Raw genomic sequence first — 21,194 nt, forward strand, 5'->3', positions numbered from 1 at the left:
GGTGTTTAAAACATTTCGCATTATGTAGTAATATATAAAGGTGAGGTTCCTACATTTTTTCTCATTAAAATTTGAATTTTGAAATGATTTCAGTCTTAACCAAGAAGTTGCAACAATAGTATAAAGACTGAAACTTTCCCAGCTTCCCCACACACTACTTTCTTATAGACACAGTACAGTATCAAAACAAGATGAGCTTTGGGGCTGGAGCGATAGCACAGTGGGTAGGGTGTTTGCCTTGCACGCAGCCAACATGGCCGACCCAGGTTCGATTCCCAGCATTCCATATGGTCCCCCCGAGCACCGCCAGGAGTAATTCCTGAGTGCATGAGCCAGGAGTAACCCCTGAGCATCGCCGGGTGTGACCCAAAAAGAAAAAAAAAAAAACAAGATGAGCTTAGAAGCAGTACTATTAAGTAGGCCACAGACCACAATCAAGTGTTGCCTTTTTCCATTCCTGGATCACCATTCATGACCATGAATTCAGGATCCATATTAGTTTATATTTAGATCATTTCATCTCCTGTATCCCCAGTTAAAGGAAGTTCCAGTCATCTTTCATTTCCTTTTTGAAGAAGAATCCAAGTAAAAAGTTAAACCTATTGAATTTATCTCCCCCCAGAAAGTGCCCCTAATTATAGTCTCCAAAACATAGGAAGGCCCTGGATGTGGATTCTAAAATCCAGACCAATCAGTAACCTCAAACAAGTCCCAGCAAAGGCAGGAGGTTGGTGAAAATGTGGCTGAGTGGGCAGGAAGTGCCCCATGTGGGATGCAGACAAACCAAGATTTTTCGTTTAGACTCCTCAGCATTTTCCAAACTGCCAGCCTCTAGACGACTAGAATCCTCACCTCTTTGGAAGCAGGGAAGGCCCATGGGGACAAATGTATGCCTAAGCCACTAAGTGAGGCTTGGGGTAGCCAGGTTCAAGCCAGGGCTGTGAGAGCAAAGCCGTGACTGTCATCTCTAATGTGCCAGAGCTGACCACAGCGTTCTCCAAGCTAAATTCTGAGGAATTTAGCGTCAAAAACCAGACTGCCAGAGCCAAGGGCTGGCTTCCTTTTTCCCCTGCTTTCTGCGAAGTAGCATTCTGCCCTCCAGTGCCCCAACTTTTAAGTGAGTCTCAGTGGGGCCGGGGCTGGAGACATACTTGGTGGTACACCACCACCTAGTGCTCAAAGGAATCAAGTACAAGCTTCCGCGTGCCCTCCCCCAGGCTGCTGGAGACAGTGGCACTTAGCAGAGGCCAACAAGCTTGAAGCAGCACCCTTGTCATTGATTAGCTTTGATTTGTTTGAAGAGGCAGTGTGGTTGAAAGGGAAGAGGCAAAGACCAGAAAAATATTCTTTCCCTATTCTCGTGGGACTTTCTCAACCTTTCCATGTCTCTGAGGCATATTTTCCTCATTTAAAATGGGTCATATAATACTTAAGGTTATTATAACACAGGTCAATACTGGATTCCTCAAGGAAAGCCTCTTCAACAAGTGGTGCTGGGTAAACTGAATAGCTACCTGCAAAAAAAAAAAAAATGAACTCTGACCTCTAATGCCAGGCACAAAAGTCTGATCAAAGTGGATTAAAGACCTCAATATCAGACATGAATTCATAAGGTACATAGAGGAAAATGTAGGCACTACTCTCCACGACATTGAAGCTAAAAACATCTTTAAGGACGAAACAGCACTGATCATGCAAGTGGAAGCAAACATAAACAAACGGAACTACATCAAACTAAAAAGCTTCTGCACTTCAAAAGAAACAGTGACCAAAATACAGAAAAAGCCCACAGAATGGGAAAGAATATTTACCCAATACCCATCTGATAAGGGATTAATACCCAGGATATACAAGACACTAGTAGAATTTTACAAGGAAAAAACCTCCAACCCCATCAAAAAATGGGAAGAATGAACAGAAGTTTCCTCAAAAAAGAAATACAAATGGCCAAGAGGCACATTTAAAAATGCTCCACATCGCTAGCCATCGGAGAGATGCAAATCAAAACAACAATGAGGTATCATCTCACACCACAGAGACTGGCACACATTCAAAAGAACAAAAGCAACCAGTGCTGCGTGGATGTGGGGAAAAAGGGACACTCTTTCACTGTTGGTGGGAATGCTCACTAGTCTAGCCTTTCTGGAAAAAAATATGAACAGTCCTTCAAAAACTAGAAGTTGAGCTTCCATATGACCCCGCAATACCACTTCTGGGAATATATTCCGAGGATGCAAAAAAGCACAGTAGAAATGAGATCTGTACCTATATGTTCATTGCAGCACTGTTCAAAATAGCCAAAATCTGGAAATAACCCAAGTGCCCTAGAACAGATGACTGGTTAAAGAAACTTTGGTACACTACACAATGGAATACTATGCAGCTCTCAGGAGAGATGAAGTCATGAACTTTGCTTATAAATGGATAGACATGGAGAGGATCATGCTAAGTGAAATGAGTCAGAGAGGAACAGACATAGAAGGACTGCACTCATTTGTGGAGTATAAAACAACATAACATGAAGCTGACACCTAAGGATAGTGGATACATGGGACAGATAAATTGCTCCATAGCTGGAAGACTGCCTCATGAGCAAAGGGGAGAAGGCAGCTGGAATAGAGAAGGGACCACTAAGAAAAAGATGGCTGGAGGAATCGGTCGGGATGGGCGATGTGTGCAGAAAGTGGATAAAGGACCAAAATTTATAACCTCTCAGGGTCTGTATTGCAAACCATAATATCCAAAAGTAGAGAGAGATAACGGGGAATCATGTCTACCATGGAGGCAGGGGGAGGGTGGGAAAGGGGGGGGTATACCGGGGATATTGGTAGTGGAGAATGTGCACTGGTGCAGGGATGGGTGTTTGATCATTGTGTGATTGTAACCCAAACATGAAAGCTTGTAACTTTCTCACGGTGATTCAATAAAATTTAAAAAAAAAAAATACTGGGTTCCTAGTAGACTTCCAAAAGCATGTATTCCCTCCTGTTCTCCTCTCCACCTGAATGTGCACGGAGAATTCCCATAATGACCTAGTTACCCAAATCAAAGATAGTTTATAAATGATGGTATTCATCCAAAAGTCCAATTGTAAAAAGTGGAGGCCACACTGCGCAGTGACTGGTGAGAGCAGCACGTACCAGGGTACTGCCCCACCTCAGTACCAGCACTGCTGAGCTTCTATCTGCAAAACCGCCCCCTGGGAGGCTGTGAGGATATCTGGACCTGCAAAGTACTTAGAACAAGAAGCACATTACAGTGTTCTATTACTAACATTTCTTAATTGTGCTGATCCAAAAAGGCAAGGGTGAGGGATCGGGGCTCTGAGCTAGAATTTAATCTATAAAGAAAATGTGATATTTATTGTCCTCTTGAATGTTTCCTCTTCCCCTACACACCATGCACACGTATGCACATACACCTGTTTCTTCAAACACTACTAGACTTGTTAGCTGTGAGAAATGTCGATGGATTTCTGCAGGGATGGGCAGTCTTTCTGATCTTCACAGACCGCTCAGATGTCTCCAGAAAGTGCCTCGTCCAGAGGAAGTGAACCAGGATTCTTGTCATTGTGAAATATTCCTCTTAGCCCTGAAAGCTTCTAATCTTCAGGTCTGCATTGGATCACACCAGCTTCTGTTGGCTATCACTTGATAATTCTTTCTCCAACCTTTTACTGGCAACCTTTTTGTATTATATTTAAGGTGTGCCATTTTAATGTCTCAAAGAATTTTTTATTCAAGCTGACAGTCATCAAATTCTAACATTTAGTCCACTTACATATGCTTGAAGTATTGATGCAATTAGGCTAAAACCTATCTTACTGTTTTCCATTTATTCCCATCTATTTATGCTTTCTTGCCTTCTTTTGGATTTTTCAGTCTCATAATACTTACATTGATTTATTCGTTTAGAATGATAGAAAGTGATGTGCCCTACTTTATTAATTTCTAATATAAAATAGTGCCTTCACCACTTCTACTCCCAATACATATTCAAAAACCTCCAAATATCAATTCCATTAATCTCATATTCATCTTACATGCTATTTTTTATCTTGAGTCTGGCACCTTGGACCATTCGGCCATCCTCGAGTTGGAGCGATAGCACAGCGGGTAGGGTGTTTGCCTTGCACACAGACGACCTGGGCTCAATTCCTCCGCCCCTCTGGAGAGCCGGCAAGTTATCGAGAGTATCTCGCCCGCACGACAAAGCTGGCAAGCACCCGATAATGCAATAATGTTACCCGATAAGCTACCTGATATGCCAAAAACAGTAACAAGTCTCACAATTTGTTGTGAGATGTTACTGGTGCCCGCTCGAGAAAATCGATGAACAATGGGAGGACAGTGCTACGGGACAGAGCTATCTTACTTAAGTGCTTCATATACTGGAGACCTCAGAAAATCAAAGTATTGCTTTGTGGAAATATTTTTAGATTTATACTTTCATTATTCTCTTGCTTTCTGAATTTCAAAGCTGTGATCTGTAATAACTTCCCTTTTCTACTAGTATGTCCGATACCTTGCAATGACAATGAAGTATTTTGTCTGAAAGCCTTTTAACGGATTTTTGCTGGTTTTCTTTGGATCCCTTAAAAAGATCACCTCTTACGTTTAACTGCCTTGAAAGTAATCTATATTTTTTCCCTGGCTACTTAAAGTAAAGTAAAGTAAAGTAAAGGCCCTCCCGTTGATCATCGATTTGCTCGAGCGGGCCCAGTAACATCTCCATTGGAGACTTTGTTGTTACTGTGTCTGGCATATCGAATACTCTCGGTAGCTTGCCAGGCTCTCCGAGAGGGGCGGAGGAATCGAACTCGGGTCGGCCATGTTGGCTGCGTGCAAGGCAAACACCCTACCCGCTGTGCTATCGCTCCAGCCCTGGCTACTTAAAAGACTTGTATTTGGCTTTGGGTCTTTTCTTTGAAGTGGGGTGGGTTTGGGGACGCCTGGTGGTCTTCTGTGCTTACTCCTGGCTCTGAGCTCAGGGATCACTCCCGGTACTATTCAGGTAACCATATGGGGTACCAGGGATCAAATCCAGGTCAGCTACCTGCAAGGCAAGCACCCTGTCCACTGTATTATCTCTCCAGTCCATCTTTTCAACAATTTTACTGTGACATAATCACATGTGATTTTCTATGAATTTATCTTGCTTAAATGCCAAAAGCTTTCTTAAATGTTTCACTGCCATAAATTCTGGAAAATTCTTAGCTGTTAAATAAACATTGTCTCTATTAATACTGTCTACCTCATTGTTCCTCAACATCCATCAGAACATTTTCTTACCTGTCACTTGTTTATTCTCTTAGGTCATCATCAAAGTCATCTACTGATCTCTTAAATTCAGACAGGGTCCTTTTGGTGAAAACTTGGGTCCTTCCCAGAGTCAGGATGGGCAATCTCCCCCTCATCTCTATAAACTCACTTCCAACCCCATAGAGACAGAAGCCCAGGCAGCCACACTCATCACCCCCACACCACATGAGCCCATCTACAGCCCTGCCCCAAAGATTCGTATTTACATCTCAAAAGAGATCAACTAGACCAGATACACTGACCCCAGCTGAGCCCTTCATGGCTATCTCAGGAGGGCCAAGTTTCCACTGCCCAGCAAAATACTGTGGATTTTCTGGAGCACTTGGCCACACTGAGGCTGTGACATCTGCAAACTCTCTAATCCTAACATCCCAGTAGAAGCACACAAGACTGGATGGAATGGAATGTAGAAGCCAACTAATCTCAACTAACAAGAATATTAACACAGAAGGTTCAAGTAGCAACAGTAGCTTAGTAAACCCTCAGACAAGGACTTAATGTCCCCATGGTGAGATACAATTTTCACAAATTTTTATTTACTTAAGTATTTTTTGATCATCCCATTATCATTTACTGATAACAAGCAATTTAAAATAAATTATTTTTGGCCTGCTATGGGGGCAGGCCTGAGGGGTGGTTGGAAAAACAGAGGTAATGGTGGATGAAGAGCTCAAAGGTGGAACTAGTGTTGAAAACCTAAATGCCTGTAACAAAAACATCATGAACAACTTTGTAAACCATGGCATTTAAAGAAAAAAAATTCAGCTTTAATATTTTTTTCAGCTCTAGAGTTTTTATATAGGTCCCAGTTCTCTGTTAAAAGTTTTCCATCATCACCTAGACCATTCTCACTGGTGTCATTTTGATTTGCATTTCCCTAGATAATGAGGTTTTTTTTTTCCCATGTACTGATTACCTCTATGTCTCTATGTCTTCTTTGGAGACATAAACTTGTTCTGCTGTTTTCCCCATATTTATTAAGTTTTCTTGTTTAAATTTTATTAGTTCTTTATGTATCTTGGTTATTAGTCCTTTGTCAGACATATAGAGTGGAAATATTCACTCCCATTCATTATAATGGCTTCATTTTAATAATAAATTCCTCTGACGTGCAGAAGCTTTTTAGTTAGATGTAAACCCATTTTTCTTTCTTTTTATTTCTCCTCTTCTCAAATCCAAATCCCAGGATGAAGGGAAGAGAGACATACTAAAGCCTATAATAGAGTGATTTACCTGTGTTTTTCTTCAATAGATTTTGTTGTTGTTGAGTCACATCTGGCAGTGCTCTGGGCTTACTCCTAGCTCTATGCTCAGTGGATCACTCTTTTTTGGGGGGTTGGGGTCACACCCAGAGATACACAGGGGCTACTCCTGGCTCTTCACTCAGGAATTACTCCTAGTGGTGCTCGGGAGACCATATGGGATACTGGGAATCAAACCCAGGTCAGCCATGTGCAAGGCAAACGCCCTACCCACTGTGCTATCACTCCAGCCCCTCAGGCATCGGGGACTTTATGTGGTATTGTGGATTGAACATGGGTCAGCCACATAGAAGAAAGCTCCCTACCTGCTGTACTATCTCTCTACCCCCCTTCAATACTTTTTATAGTTTCGAGTATAATATTCAAGTCTTTCATTCACTTTGAATTAACTTTTGTGTATGGTATGAGACAGGACATCTTTTTGTATGTGGATATTCAGTTTTCTCAACACCATTTACTGCAGAGATTTTCTTTTATTCTATGTTCTTTAGTATATGTGCTGCCGAAGCAAGCACGTTCTTAGTGGAGTATTATCATTTTTAAACTAAATTTTAAAAGCAATCTCTTTAAAATAATGTTTCATTAATAAGTGCCTTTTAATTAACATGTCAAGTCATTATATACAGAAAAATCTTTTATAGATTCTGCCATAAAGGTATTTTTTTCTCACCCCAACATTATAAAAGTATTAATGTTTTCTATTAGTATTCCCGATGGTTCAATTGTTCATACTTAATCCCATCTTGAATGAAATCTATAAACAGAAACCTAAATTTACTTTTCAAAGGGTTAACCTGTTTGTTTCATCTTGAAATGTTCTTTTTGGGTCACATCCGGCAGTGCACAGGGTTTACTCCTGGCTCTGCTCAAGAATTACTCCTGGCAGTGCTCAAGGGAACATATGGGATACTGGGTATTGAACCCAGGACGGCCTCATACAAGGCAAATGCCCTACCCACTGTACTATCATTCCAGTCCTTAAGGGTGCTTTCTTACCTCCTAATAATCAATCACATACTGGTTATCCCACAGAACTTTACATTTCATGAGATAAAACAGAAGGGCTTCTGTAGAAGGCTCTCCTCTCTTCGTGTGTTCAATCTGAGTTACCTGCCCTGTAAGATATCATTGCCTTCCTCATGAAATACTGAGCTGGATTTCACAGGCATTTTTTTCCCATATTGTCTGTTTATTACACATAAGACTATATATACCAAAAACAAAACAGAAAATGTGACTAGGACACAATTGTTAAATATATACATATGTGCCAACTGCATTTTTAAAAGAACTACTGAGAGCTCTGACTACTTGTAAACAAATAGCATCGGGATAGAAGTGAAAATAGCCTAGAAGACTTTAGTCAACCTTTCAAAACAACTACTGATTTTACACCAAATTTTTGCATGTGAAGAGTACATTATTAAAGAATTTGAACAAATCTCCTATAAACAGTTTTACCATAATTGACCGTTTATTTTTAAAAATTACAGGGAGTGATTTCCAACATCTTATTCTATAAAAGTACTGCTGTATCAAACATTAATCACTAGTAATTCCACTGAAGAGCTGCCTTACATCTGTTAAGATACTAATTCCAATTGATGGGATATATGCCCTTAAAATAAGTTTTCATTTATCCGAATGTCAAAACTAAGGAGACTTAACTGAAATGTACTGCTTTATGGCTAGGCAAAATGCTATTAGTATATTTTCGGTAAATAATATTCTTTATTTAAACTATGAAGTCACTGTTTATAACTTTCAGGACAATTCACAAAAAAATAGACACATTTATTCAAATTACACACTGAAGAGCAGGGGGAGGGCTACTGACTACAGATATCTCCACATGAAGCAGCTCCTTAAAGAAACCAGACATACAAATAGGGCATAATACGCATAATTAATAAAATCTTGAAGACCAATATGTTACACTATTGTTGTTAGAATTTTTTTTTAAAAAATCACACACTTAGCAGTCCATTGTGCTTAAAATATCCATATGCATGAGAAGCTCAAAGAAAAAAACACCTCTATACATGATGAAAAGAAAGTAATAAATTTTTTTGAAATTGCACTGTTATTTAAAACACTTTGCTAAAGTCAAGCCCTCCCTTTGCAGCTGGCACAGTTTTTCAGGTTTAATTGGCAACCTGGGGAGGCCCCTCTGGTATCAGTGAAGTAAAGAAGGTGGTGATAAAAGACCAAGCTGACGCCATCAGTCCAGGCCTCTGCACTGCACTGGCATCTTCACCTGCATCTTCTCCGCTGTCGTCTTCAAGCCCATCATCCATAAGACGTTCCTTCCAAACAAAACGAGAAACAGATTCCTAAGTAATCTGAAGAGATAGCACTGTCATAATAGAAAAGAGGTTCAGTTCTTCCTTGCAGAAAAAAGGAATAGGGACATGTAAAAAAAAAAATGTGGTACATGTCTGTTCATTACATATCTTTCAGTCCATATAGATCAGTTCTAAAAAAAACAAGAACAAAAACAAAAGATCAGTTCTTCAGTGTTCAAGATCAAAGGGGTAACTGCCAATTACTACAATAAATTGTCACCAGGTGCATCACTTTTTCAGAAGAAGATTATTAGCAGGGCTGGAGAGAGCTCAGTGGCTGGAGTGGAGTGCCTGCCTGGATTATGAAAGTTAAATCCCTGACACTGAGCACAGTGTCCTGGTCCTCCGAGCACAGCCAGGTATTGCCCTGAAGGCCTACGAGTACAACTGGATGTGTCCTGATCATACCCCACACTGCTGGGCCTGAGTAGCATCACAGAGCTGGGTTCAAGCAATGAACCACCAGGCTCACACAGCCAGGCCGAGTATCACCAGGAATGGCACTAAGCACTGCTTCAAAGACACCCACCACCCCAACCCCACAAAAAAGAATGTTAGCTCTTTCTTCCACTTAAATCTACAACTGATTCCCTGTCATACTCCAAGTTCTTCCTAATGAAACCACAATTTAAATGTCAATTTTTCTTCATGTGCCGTTCCACCAATAAATACTCAAGGGAACACACAGTGGCTGATCATGTTGATGCCACAGAATGCTGAGGAGAAACTTCTATACTGAAAAATGCGAAACCTCACTCACATACCATTTCTTCAAGTTCTAGATTGTTTGCATTTTGCCCCTCATTGTTAACTTCAGCATTATTGTTAGGAGCCTGCTGCTGACCACCTTCTTGCCTGAAAGGAAACCATCCAGCTTGGTGTCTGTTCAGTAAAAATGAAGAAGAAAGAAAGTTACCACAATTTTTATTTGTAACGCTAGAAATTTGTAACCCTGTTCTACTGGAAGTAAAATAAACAAAAGACCAAACTTCCTACTTTAGGCCAAGGACTGACACTCTGAGTATTGAGAGCATTATAAAAATCAATGTGAGTCTGAAAGTCTACCACAGTATTAACTCTTTATGCTAGCTAGTGAAGATTTATCAGGAGTCACATAAAATCTTTTGATATTTTTCAAAACAAAATTCGATTAGATATTTGTTTGAGCCCTGAGAAAAAAAAAGATAACAGAAACTAAAAAAAATTTTTTTAATCAGATCTATACCTAAAGGACTCAGTGCTGACAATAATAAAAAAAGACATCCTAAGCAAACGTACAAGGCGTATTTCCCGCAAGTTCTAAACAGCTGATGAGTGTGTCTCCATATAAATAACAACTGATATAATACGTGGAATGTGAACAGGTTCTAGGCAATTCTGATGAACATTCTTATGAGATTTTGTCCTGGATTTATCCATTATACTCCCCTGGTCTTAGCCAGATACCTAAAGCCTACTACTCATATTGCTCCATATTCATGACTCACGTAACATACATCACGCTCCATAGTGAAAGGTTCCCGAAATTAAAAGTCACAACGCAGTTAATGAGCATCACTCACAAATAGACCAGCAGCATGGCTCCCATTACCATGATGAACCGACTGAAAGAAGAGTAGAAGTACACGATGCTGAGGAGGATTGCAGCGCGTGAAAAGGTATACATCCAGTCCAGCCAGTCTCGATTAAAGTCTTCTTCATTCAGTACTGGACCTCCCTGGGCATTCATCTGAACATTTTCATTCATGGGTCGATTATCCTGGGCCATGAGGTTGGGAGCTGGTGGGGGCTCATTGCCAGGAACACGAGCCAAATGTAGAGGCTGGGAAACAGCAGGCTGAGCTGTACTGGCATTTGATGTGGCATGGGCCGAAACTGCAGCTTGACTGAAATAGTTGCCAAAAAATATTCAAAGAAAACAAAATTTTACCACATCATGTCCTATTTTCAAAAGGTTCCTAGGGAACTATACCTTCCCCCCCCCATATCTAATAGAGAACTGCCACAACTTTTGTACTCCATGTGGTAGAGAAGCACAAAGCCAAGTTCAACAGAACAGGAGAGACAAAAACAATGGCCAGCATAGGAAAGAACACGCTAGTGTTTCAGGAAACTAGTCTGGCAAATAAGAGAATTAATTACAGACTTGAAAATGTTTTCTTTAAAGAACCGAATCTGGTTCTATACTATGGTTAACTAAAATGGGTGGGGGGAGGTACAGAGATAAAAGCTGAAAATATTATTAAGTTTTTTCTCTTTCACTAAATTACTGTATGAGGGACAATGCTTTCCACTAAGGAACTCTTGCTACGGTACATCCCTACATCCCCCACACCTCCTTCAGACCCATGTTTTAAAATATTTGCCCAAAAACGTACATTATAATCCATCCTGTCTGCCTACTACTAGTGATAATAGTGTTGTTATTATTTTAAAATTGTGCTGTACTATGCAATAGCACACCAGATAAGGCGTTTGCCTTGCACGCGGCCAACATGGCCGACCCAGGTTCGATTTCTCCACTCCTCTCGGAGAGCCCGGCAAGTTACTGAGGGTATCTCGCCAGCACGGCAAAGCCTGGCAAGCTCCCCGTGATGTATTTAATATGCCAAAATCAGTAACAACAAGTCTCACAATTTGTTGTGAGACGTTACTAGTGCCCACTCGAGCAAATCTATGAACAACAGGAGGACAGTGCTACAGTGCTACTACAGCCCAGCTAACTCTTTGACTCAATCCTGACTTTAGAGAATTGCAGTGACTACTGGCAACAGAAGTCCTTGCCAATTCATAAAAACCTGTGGTTCTGAAGTCTGCTTATAGTTTGTTTGAAAGAAAAAAATCTTGTAAAATGATCCCCAGTAAAATAATTCATCTGTATTTGCTTTAAATTAACCAGCATAGTAGCATGAACTTGCAGTGAACTGATAATAAATGTGAAAGTGAGTGATAAGCACACAGGGAATAATTTTTACTATCCTACCTTTTTTAATATAATCTTTTTATGGGCTGGAGCGATACCACAGTGGGTAGGGCATTTGCCTTGCACACAGCCAACATGGCTGACTTGAGTTCGATTCCTCAGCCCCTCTGGGAAGGCCTGGCAAGCTACCGAGAGTATCTCGCCCGCACAGCAAAGCCTGGCAACTACCCATGACGTATTCAATATGCCAAACACAGTAACAAGTTTCACAATGGAGACGTTACTGGTCCCGCTCGAGCGAACAACGGGAGGGCAGTGGCAGTAGCAATCATTTTATAATTAAAAGGTTTGAAAAATTAAAGGTAAAAGGTAAAGGCCCTCCCGTTGATTGTCAATTTGCTCGAGCGGGCCCAGTAACGTCTCCATTGGAGACTTTGTTGTTACTGTGTTTGGCATATCAAATACTCTCGGTAGCTTGCCGGGGTTGGAGCGATAGCACAGCGGGTAGGGCGTTCGCCTTACAAGCGGCCAACATGGCCGACCCGAGTTCGATTCCTCCGCCCCTCTCGGAGAGCCCGGCAAGCTACCGAGAGTATTCGATATGCCAGACACAGTAACAACAAAGTCTCCAATGGAGACGTTACTGGGTCCGCTCGAGCAAATCGACGATCAACAGGAGGGCTACAAAAGCCTATTTAAGTCAAAGACCTTGTGTGCTAGTACCAGTCTCTGTATAGGGTTTCTCAGTTTCCAAAATGATCAATTCATAAATTTTGATTAACATGTGAGTTATACTTCATCAAGTGAGAGCTTGAGGCTCAAAAGTTAAATGCTATACATAAAATTATATTACTGAATAGTTAACTGCATAAGCCTCACTTATCTTACAGGTCTGAGATGTCTAAATGAGAACAGGGTTATAAAGTATCCAACAGACTACTGAACACAAAATGAATATGGTAACTACTAACATATTATACTATATATGTGTGTGTGTGTGTGTATACATACTATATATGTGTATATGTATATATACACACACACCATATTATATGGAGCAACAGGTAAGGTCAAGTCTTCCTAAATTAAGGAGTTATGCAAAACAGAACTAGGATGTGAAGTTCATAAAGTAGGTTATCCTTATGCTAGAGGTTAAGGAAAAATATCACAGCAGACAAGAAAGTCATTTGGGGGCTTGGAGAGTGGAGAGGAAATTACTAATTTAGTAGTAGTACTACAAAATAGAGCAAAGAGTCTAAAAGGAGAGTGATGAAAAGGTGTTTTCCATTTTTAAAAATAAGGAAAATGGATTACACAGAATACAAAATGAGTAATCAAAAAGGCAGAAAGAGGGGCCAGAGTGACAGTACAGTGGATAAGGCACTTGTCGTGCATGTGGCCGACCTGGGTTCAATCCCCAGCACCCCATAATGGTCCACTGTGCACCACTAGGAGTAATTCCTGAGCTGAGAGCCAGGAGTAACGCCTGAGCATGTCCAGGTGTGGCTCCAAAACAAAAACAAAACAAACTAAAAATAACAGCATCGTAGGCACAAAAAGCATAGAATATTAAGATGCTACAGATGTTAACTGGAAGACCAAAGAAAGCAAAGAAACTATACTTGGTGCTCTGACTATTCCATGCCCATCAGGAAGATTTAGAGAACAACCTGAGTGAGTACATTAACAGGAGCCTTACACATCAAGACAAAGCCTCTCTGAATTGCTCCACAGCTTAAAAGTTGGCTTCACATGCTGGGGGAAAAGGCAGTTCAGATAGAGAGGAGACCACCAAGTAAAGGGTTCTTAGAGGGCCCGCTCGGGATGGGAGATGCGTTCTGAAAACAGACTGTAGACCAAACACGATGGCCACTCAATACCTCTCTTGCAAACCACAATACTCAAAGAGAGAGAGAGATAGAGAGAGCAAGAGGGAATGCCCTGCCACAGAGGCGGGGCAGGGTGGAGGGGACGGGTTGGGGGTGGTGGGAGGGATGCTGGGACCACTGGTGGTGGAAAATGGGCACTGGTGGAGGGATGGGTACTGAGCATTGTATGACTGAAATGTAACCATGAAAGTTTGTAAGTCTGTAACTGCACCTCATGGGGATCCATTACAAAAAATAAATATAATAAAATAAAGACAAAGTGTTCCTGACATATTTTTTTTCTATACAGCTTTTTATTCCACTTCCCATCTCTTAATGTAAATTTTTTATGCCTGCCATAAAACTTTCCTAAGTTTCTTTCTTCCTCTTAAATAAATGCAATGCTATATTTAATAAAGCATCTGAATACTGCCAAGTATAATTAAGAGAAATAAAGCAGGCTTAGCTAATGTGAACTGGATGTCAAGGCATTTTGTTTTAATCAAATAATTTTAATATCTCCTGAGATATTTGCAAATCCCTTCTCAGAATTTTAATTCATTTATATATATGTTTATGTGTGTGTGTGTGAGAGAGTGAAATCCCAATTAATTGTAGAATAGAGAAGAAATTAAGGCAAACAGCCCAGTAAGAAAACGTACTCAAAATTACTTACTATTGCATATAATACTGCTGAGCATACATCTGTTGCCACCAAAGAATCTGCAGTGGGCTGAAGGCAGGATACACTGGGAATCCAGCTGGGATTGCTTGCCCCGGAAGCTGGTTGTCTACATTTCTGCAATGAAGAGGTAAAGTATAAATTTTCTAAAGGCGCAAAACATTTCTGCTTTCATTACTAAATAATCATGGAATTTTTCTTACACCATTAATGTACACTGAGTAAGTATTTACCTATTTTCATTTTTATTCTCCTTTACTCCAAACTCTGAATCAACTCCACAGTGTATAATGTTGACGTTTATAGAAATTTATCTATAGCAAGACATTTGCAAATTAATGCAGAATGAATATTTTTTAACTTTCTTCATATTGCTTGAGTTTTATTAGCTGAAATGAGTTTGGCCCACCCAGAGATGAGAATAATGAAGATTCATAAACTTTAATTTTATATTCTAGAAACTACTAAGACACAATTCCTAATAACTGATTATAGAAATCTAATTTTAGAAGAGCTTGGGAGGCAAAAATTTAGCAACAAACAATAGTTTTGGCAACTTGGTGCTAGCTAACGCATCAGCTCCCCTTCATATTACCTAAATCTCCCTCATCCTTGAAGGAGTGATGAGAGCCATACAATGACTCTCATTTTCAGATCTTTTGACTACCTCCTAACTCCAGCCCTCTACACTACCCAAGGTTTCCTTCACAGAAAATTATGGAAAAAAGCAAAAGCACCTAGGAGGCCTTTCCAGCCCTTGAGAACCATGTTTTGTAAGAGGAGGAAAATAAACTTAACCCGGACGATCCTTTCTAAAAATGTCAATTAGTAGGAAATCCTGAAAAGAAAGCCATACCACTGGAACAGAAGAGTATTACATCTATGCAGAATGATCTTGGGGGAGCCTAAGAATGATCTCAGGGGAGCCTAGAGAGATAGTACAATAAATGGGTTTCTTGTCTTGCCCAGGTTCAACATGGGTTCAATCTCCAGCACCCTATATGGTCCGCTGAACCTGCAAGGTGTGATCCAAGTATAGCCCAAAAAGACAATTTTTTTTAAAAATCAGAATTTTCATCAGCAAGCTGATACATCTGAGAATATATGAAAATTAGCTAAACATTATTACTAACAACAATGACTATTAATCTAGATGGAGTTTTAAATTTCCTGAGCATTCCCAAATAAGAACAAACCCATTTCCCTGAAAGTAAAACTTCACCAATCTCCGCTACCAGAAAAAAATATGCCTCACACAAGTCCACTATTTCAATTACCAAACAGGAAGGCTAAGCTTTGTCATTATTTGTAAAGGTAAAGGGAAGAAAAGGCTACTAACAATTACTTCAAAAAATTACTATGGTATTCCCACTTCACTTTACTGCTATCGAGAACTCAAAAATCACCAAAAACACACTGTCAAGAAACAAATAACTCCAATAACTGTCCCCAGAGACGTCCTCCCTTTCTTCTCCAATAAGTTAAACACTCCTTGATTACCTGATTACTTGGACAAACTCCAAGCCAAATTTGGCATACTGTAACTTTCCATTATCACTCTTCTGACAAGATATTATACTGTTGACACTCTCAAAAAGTAGTAATTTTTGATACAAAATTAGTTATTATTAAAATATACAATACTTTTTCACCAAGAGCCACCATATGACACAGCAATTCCACTTTTTGGTGTCTGCCCCAAGGACAAAAAACCATTCATTCCAAAGGGCATACACACACCATTATTCATTGCAGCATTCAGTGCAATGCTAAGATTTGGAGTCAACCTAGATGTACAACATCAGATCAGGGGGTCATGAAAATCTAGTATATGTATGCAATGGAATACTACTCAGCTGTAAACAATGATGAAACCATGCAATTTGCTGCAACATGGATAGAAATGAAGATATGTTAAATTAAGTAAGCCAGAAGAAAAAGGATAAATACATGACTATCACTTATATGTGGTATTTAGAATAACCAGACGAGGAAATGCAATGTTAAAGTGGGAATAAACCGCACTCTTCCATTTTATGAAATATAAAATGCAAGACCTCTGGTTACAGAATACAGGGTAGAGACAGAGAAGAAACAGGGGTCAGAGGTCAAGAGGATTTGGGTTTATTTGTGGTGTTAATAGGGGAAAGTTAAATATCTAAACCACAGAGTCAACAGCACTGAAAACATGAGACCCAAACTTTTACAACCAATATAAAAAGGTGCCTTTCAAGACAGCAGACTGCAGGTGGGAGGGGACCTGGGGACACCGGTGAAGGGAAGCTGTCACTGGTGGTGGGGTTGGTGCTGAAATGGTGTAAATTGTCCAAATCCCAACTACGAATAACGCTGTGAAACACTTTAATGAAACAAAAAATTTAAAAATGTATATGTACAATACCTAAGTAAACATGAAATCATTTAACATTCTATAGGCTCAATCATTAACATTAAAGAAAATTATTTGCAGCTCAGAAATAATTATCAATTTGGTAGTAAGGTAAAGGAGTTTAATGCTGCAATTTATTACAAATATTCAAATATGAGCCAGAGAAGAAGAAACAGTGGATAGGATGCTGGTTTTGCATGTAGTCAACCCAGCTTCAATTCCTGCAATCGCCGGCACCACTCCAGAAGAGATTCCTGAGTAGACCAGACTGGGCACAAAAGCCAAAAAAAAATTAAATAAATAAAGGTTGATCCAAATAGAAACAAGACATTTCAAAGACTAAAAGAAACAAAAACATCCTATTTTGTTACTTTATGTTCCCCAGATGAATGCAATCTTCCTATGTCTATCCCTTTCTTTCTGAGTCATTTCGCTTAACATGATACTTTCCATGTAGTACCACTTGTATGTAAATTTCATGACTTCGTCTTTTCTAACAGCTACACAGTACTCCATTGTGTAAATGTACCAAAGTTTCTTTAACCAGTCATCTGTTCTCGGGCACTCAGGTTTTTTCCAGATTCTGGCAATTGTAAAATAGGTGACTAACACCCAAGAATGGCCGAGATTAGTACCAGGAATTTTACTCCATGGCTTGGAGGCCAACCACACATGCTAGGGGAAAAGGCAGCTCAGACAGAGAAGGGAACACCAAATAAAGTGTGTTGGGAGGATCCTCCCAGGATGGGAGAAGCATGCTGAAAGTAGACTATAGACCAAACATGACTGTCACCCATTGCTTCTTTTACAAACCACAACACCCAATAAGAGAGAGAGAACAAAAGGGACTGCCCTGCCACAGAGTCAGGGGGAGATGGGGGTGGGGATGGGGGGTGGGAGGGATACTGGGATCCGTGGTGGTGGGAAATGGGCACTGGTGGAGGGATGGGTATTTGATCACTGTATAATTGAAACCCAAGCACAAAAATTTGTAAGTCTACAACTGTACCTCATGATGTCTCACTAATAAAAATTTTTAAAATTAAAAATTAATGAAAAAATAAAAACAAAAACAAATGAACTTGCATCAAGTATAAATCAATAGTACAACCATAAAGAATTAATTATTCTACTTCTATCATAAGAAACTGCTTTGAAACATCTCTACCTTTTACCTTATTACCTTAGGTGAGTGAATATGAGAACTTTTGCAGCCATAAGGTTGTTAAATTATATATAGTACAAATATGGAATAATAAAAACCACCTACATAGAATAATAAAACACTGAAATTGGACTAATATTGAGTAAGAAACAAACTTGTATGGTGTAAACACACAAAAATTTGAGTCAATTTGTTCTCTGTTGGTCACTTACCATATATTTCACAAAATGATTTTACAAATTCATAGCCGTATTACATAATCTGAAAGCAACTTATATGAGTTTATAGGTAATCTGGAGATACAGGAAAATACTACATGATAAAGAAAACCAAATATGGAGCACCATGGAAGATTAGGGCAGAAAAGTCATTAATTAAAATAGATAAAGCAATAACAGCAGTACACTGTCCTCCCATTGTTCATCGATTTGCTCAAGCGGGCCCAGTAACGTCTCCATTGTGAGACTTCTTGTTACTGTGTTTGGCATTTCGAATACGTCACAGGGAGCTTGCCAGGCTTTGCCATGCGGGCAAGATACTCTCGGTAGCTTGCTGGGCTCTCCAAGAGGGGCAAAGGAATCAAACCCAGCTCAGCAGGGCCGGCCGCGCACAAGGCAAACACCCTTGAGACTAAGGAACATCAAATATAGTATGACAATATCTTTGAGTACCAAGTCGATCAAAACAATAAAAAGGCATCTGAGTGTCACCATACATAGAGGCAGACTGGGGGAGTAGGAGATGAGCAGGTGGAAAATTGGGGGGTATTGAAACATTCTATGACTGAAAGCCAATCATGAACAACTTTGTAACTGTGATTACATGGTGATTCAATTGGGAAAAAAAGGCATCTGAAAATAGCTCAAAGAGCTGCGCACATATAAGGCATGTGTGGATCCAGTGTGATTCTCTGCATGGAGCAGTGGTCCAGCCCTAAGGTTCTCCGAGCACTGCTGGGATGGTCCCTGGTAGCCTGCAGTAGTACCAAACTAAGCAGCTCTCATCAGGTCCACATTGCAGGCCATGTACCACAAAGAGTGGCCCTTGGGCTCTGAGCACTTTTGGTGAGGCTCCCCAAAATATTTTAGTAAAGAAAAAAATGGTTACAAATTTAACTACTATAAAAATCGACATTTATATAACATTAAAGAATTTTTTTATATTGTTGAGTGTTTTAACGATATTCTATTAAAGTTTTTATGGCCTATTATCGATTAAAGATATATAGTAAAGTGTTTTCTGATAAAACAACATAATATCTAATTGTTTATCCCAGTTCAAGATTTAAAAAAAAAAAAAGAGGAGGAAGAGGGGGAAAAATCAGAATCTGTTAACAGTTGATGTTGGTCTTAGGCAAATCACTTAATCACTTAACTTCCCGTTAATCTACGATTTGCTCGAGCGGGCGCCAGTAACGTCTCCATTTGTCCCTGTCACGTGCTAGTGTAGCCCAATAGCATCTGTTCGCTCTGGGAACATGAAGAGCCTCAAACCGATCGTTCATGATCTTCAGGAAGAAGTCTGACCATCTGGTAGGTGGGCGGCCACGCGGTCTTTTGACATCCCATGGAATCCAGTCAGTAACAGCTCTAGTCCAGCAGTCGTCTTTAAATCTCATTACGTGACCAGCCCATCTCATTTTTGACACCTTGGCAAATGAGACAGCATCCCTGATTCTTGATCGTCGACGGATGTCGGAACTCCGGATTTTTTCTCTCATTTGAGTGAAACGTGGTATTCTAAGCATAGCTCTTTCTATTCTTCTTTGGGAGACCTGAATGGCGTTCTCATCCTGTTTGCGTAGGGCCCAGGTCTCTGAGGCATATGTTAATGCAGGAAGAACAGTGGAATCAAAGAGATGTGCCCGGAGCCGGAGGTTCTTCGTCCTCTTAGCTATTTCTTCGATGTTCTTGTAGGCGTTCCAAGCCGCTCTCTTCCTCCTGCACAGCTCGGGTGCCAGGTCATTTGTCATATTGACTTCTCGACCTAGGTACACATAGCTGTTGCATTTGGAGATGGTCGTTCCGTTGAGAGCAAATGGGGCATCAGGAACGAGGCTGTTTCTCATAAACATTGTCTTCGTAAGATTCAGCTGTAGTCCGACCTTTCCACACTCACGGTCAAAGTCGGCCAGCATTTGTGCCGCTTGGCTGATGTTTGGTGTTATTAAAACAATGCCATCAGCAAAGCGGAGGTGGTGTAATTGCCGACCATCTATCTTCACTCCCATTCCTTCCCATTCCAGTCGTCGCATGTTCTCGAGGGTGGCACTGAAGAGTTTCGGTGAAATGGTATCACCCTGCCGAACCCCTCTCTTGACATCAACGATCACTTCTTTGTAGAATGGTGAGATCCTGGTAGTGAATCCGCAATACAGGTCACGGAGGATCTTGATGTATTGGGCTTGAATGCCCTGATTGGCTAGGGCTTCAATGACCGCTTCCGTCTCAACAGAATCAAAGGCTTTCTTTAAATCAATGAACATTAAACAGAGCGGCATCTTGAACTCCCGAGAAACCTCAATGAGTTTGGTTATTGTGTGGATATGGTCGATGGTGCTGAATCCTTTGCAGAACACGGCTTGCTCACATGCTTGTCCTTCATCTAGTGTTCTGCCAATCCTACTTAGGATGACTCGAGTGAACAACTTGTAGATGACAGACATCTGACAGATGACAGACAGGCAGATCGGGCGATAGTTGCCAATGTCATGGATGTCTCCCTTCTTGAACAGTAGTACGGTCCTGCTGGTTTTCCATTGGGACGGAACCTTGCATTCAGACAGGTAGCGAGTGAAGAGCCGAGCCAGTGTATTGATGAGTACTGATGGCCGGTTCTTCAGGTGTTCAGGTCTGACCTTGTCTGGGCTGGGTGCTGTTTGTCTTAGGCAAATGGAGCTGGAAAATTATTATTTTCTGGGTTTTTTTTTCATGTTTAAAAGGTACCTTAAGTTTCATTTTTTAAGTTCAAGTCATGAAAATACACTGTCAATATACATAAATATCAGTAAGTTACTGACTCAATTATAGTAGTCTATATAATCGAATATAATGCATTTGATAAATAATGGGACAACTTGTGCCATGAAGTGTAGAATGAAAAATAGAGGCAAGGCCTGAGTGGGAAGAGCACTTGCCTTGCACCTGGCCTACTGGGGTTCAATCCTCAGTACCCCATATTATCCCCTGAAATCCTCCAGAAAAGATCCTTGAGAACAGAACCAAGGAGTAAACTCTGAG

The 21,194-nt window shown here is 40.4% G+C and overlaps 1 protein-coding gene across 2 annotated transcripts in view; it reads right to left on the minus strand.

Annotated features, from left to right (window-relative positions):
- Positions 1-8,033: 8,033 nt before the first annotated feature.
- HERPUD2 (HERPUD family member 2) overlaps positions 8,034-21,194 on the minus strand; it is a 41,660-nt gene continuing 28,499 nt past the window's right edge. The window contains exons 5-8 of one of the 2 annotated variants that reach the window (XM_056118250.1): positions 14,396-14,518; positions 10,491-10,814; positions 9,693-9,810; positions 8,034-8,889 (exon numbers count right to left, since the gene is read on the minus strand). In XM_056118250.1, coding sequence (XP_055974225.1) covers positions 8,728-8,889; positions 9,693-9,810; positions 10,491-10,814; positions 14,396-14,518 — 727 coding nt within the window. In that variant the 3' untranslated portion in view covers positions 8,034-8,727. The other variant, XM_056118251.1, reaches the window with a different exon arrangement.

The sequence above is a fragment of the Sorex fumeus genome, unplaced genomic scaffold (assembly GCF_029834395.1).
Source record: "Sorex fumeus unplaced genomic scaffold, SorFum_2.1 ptg000037l, whole genome shotgun sequence".
Classification (NCBI taxonomy): domain Eukaryota; kingdom Metazoa; phylum Chordata; class Mammalia; order Eulipotyphla; family Soricidae; genus Sorex; species Sorex fumeus.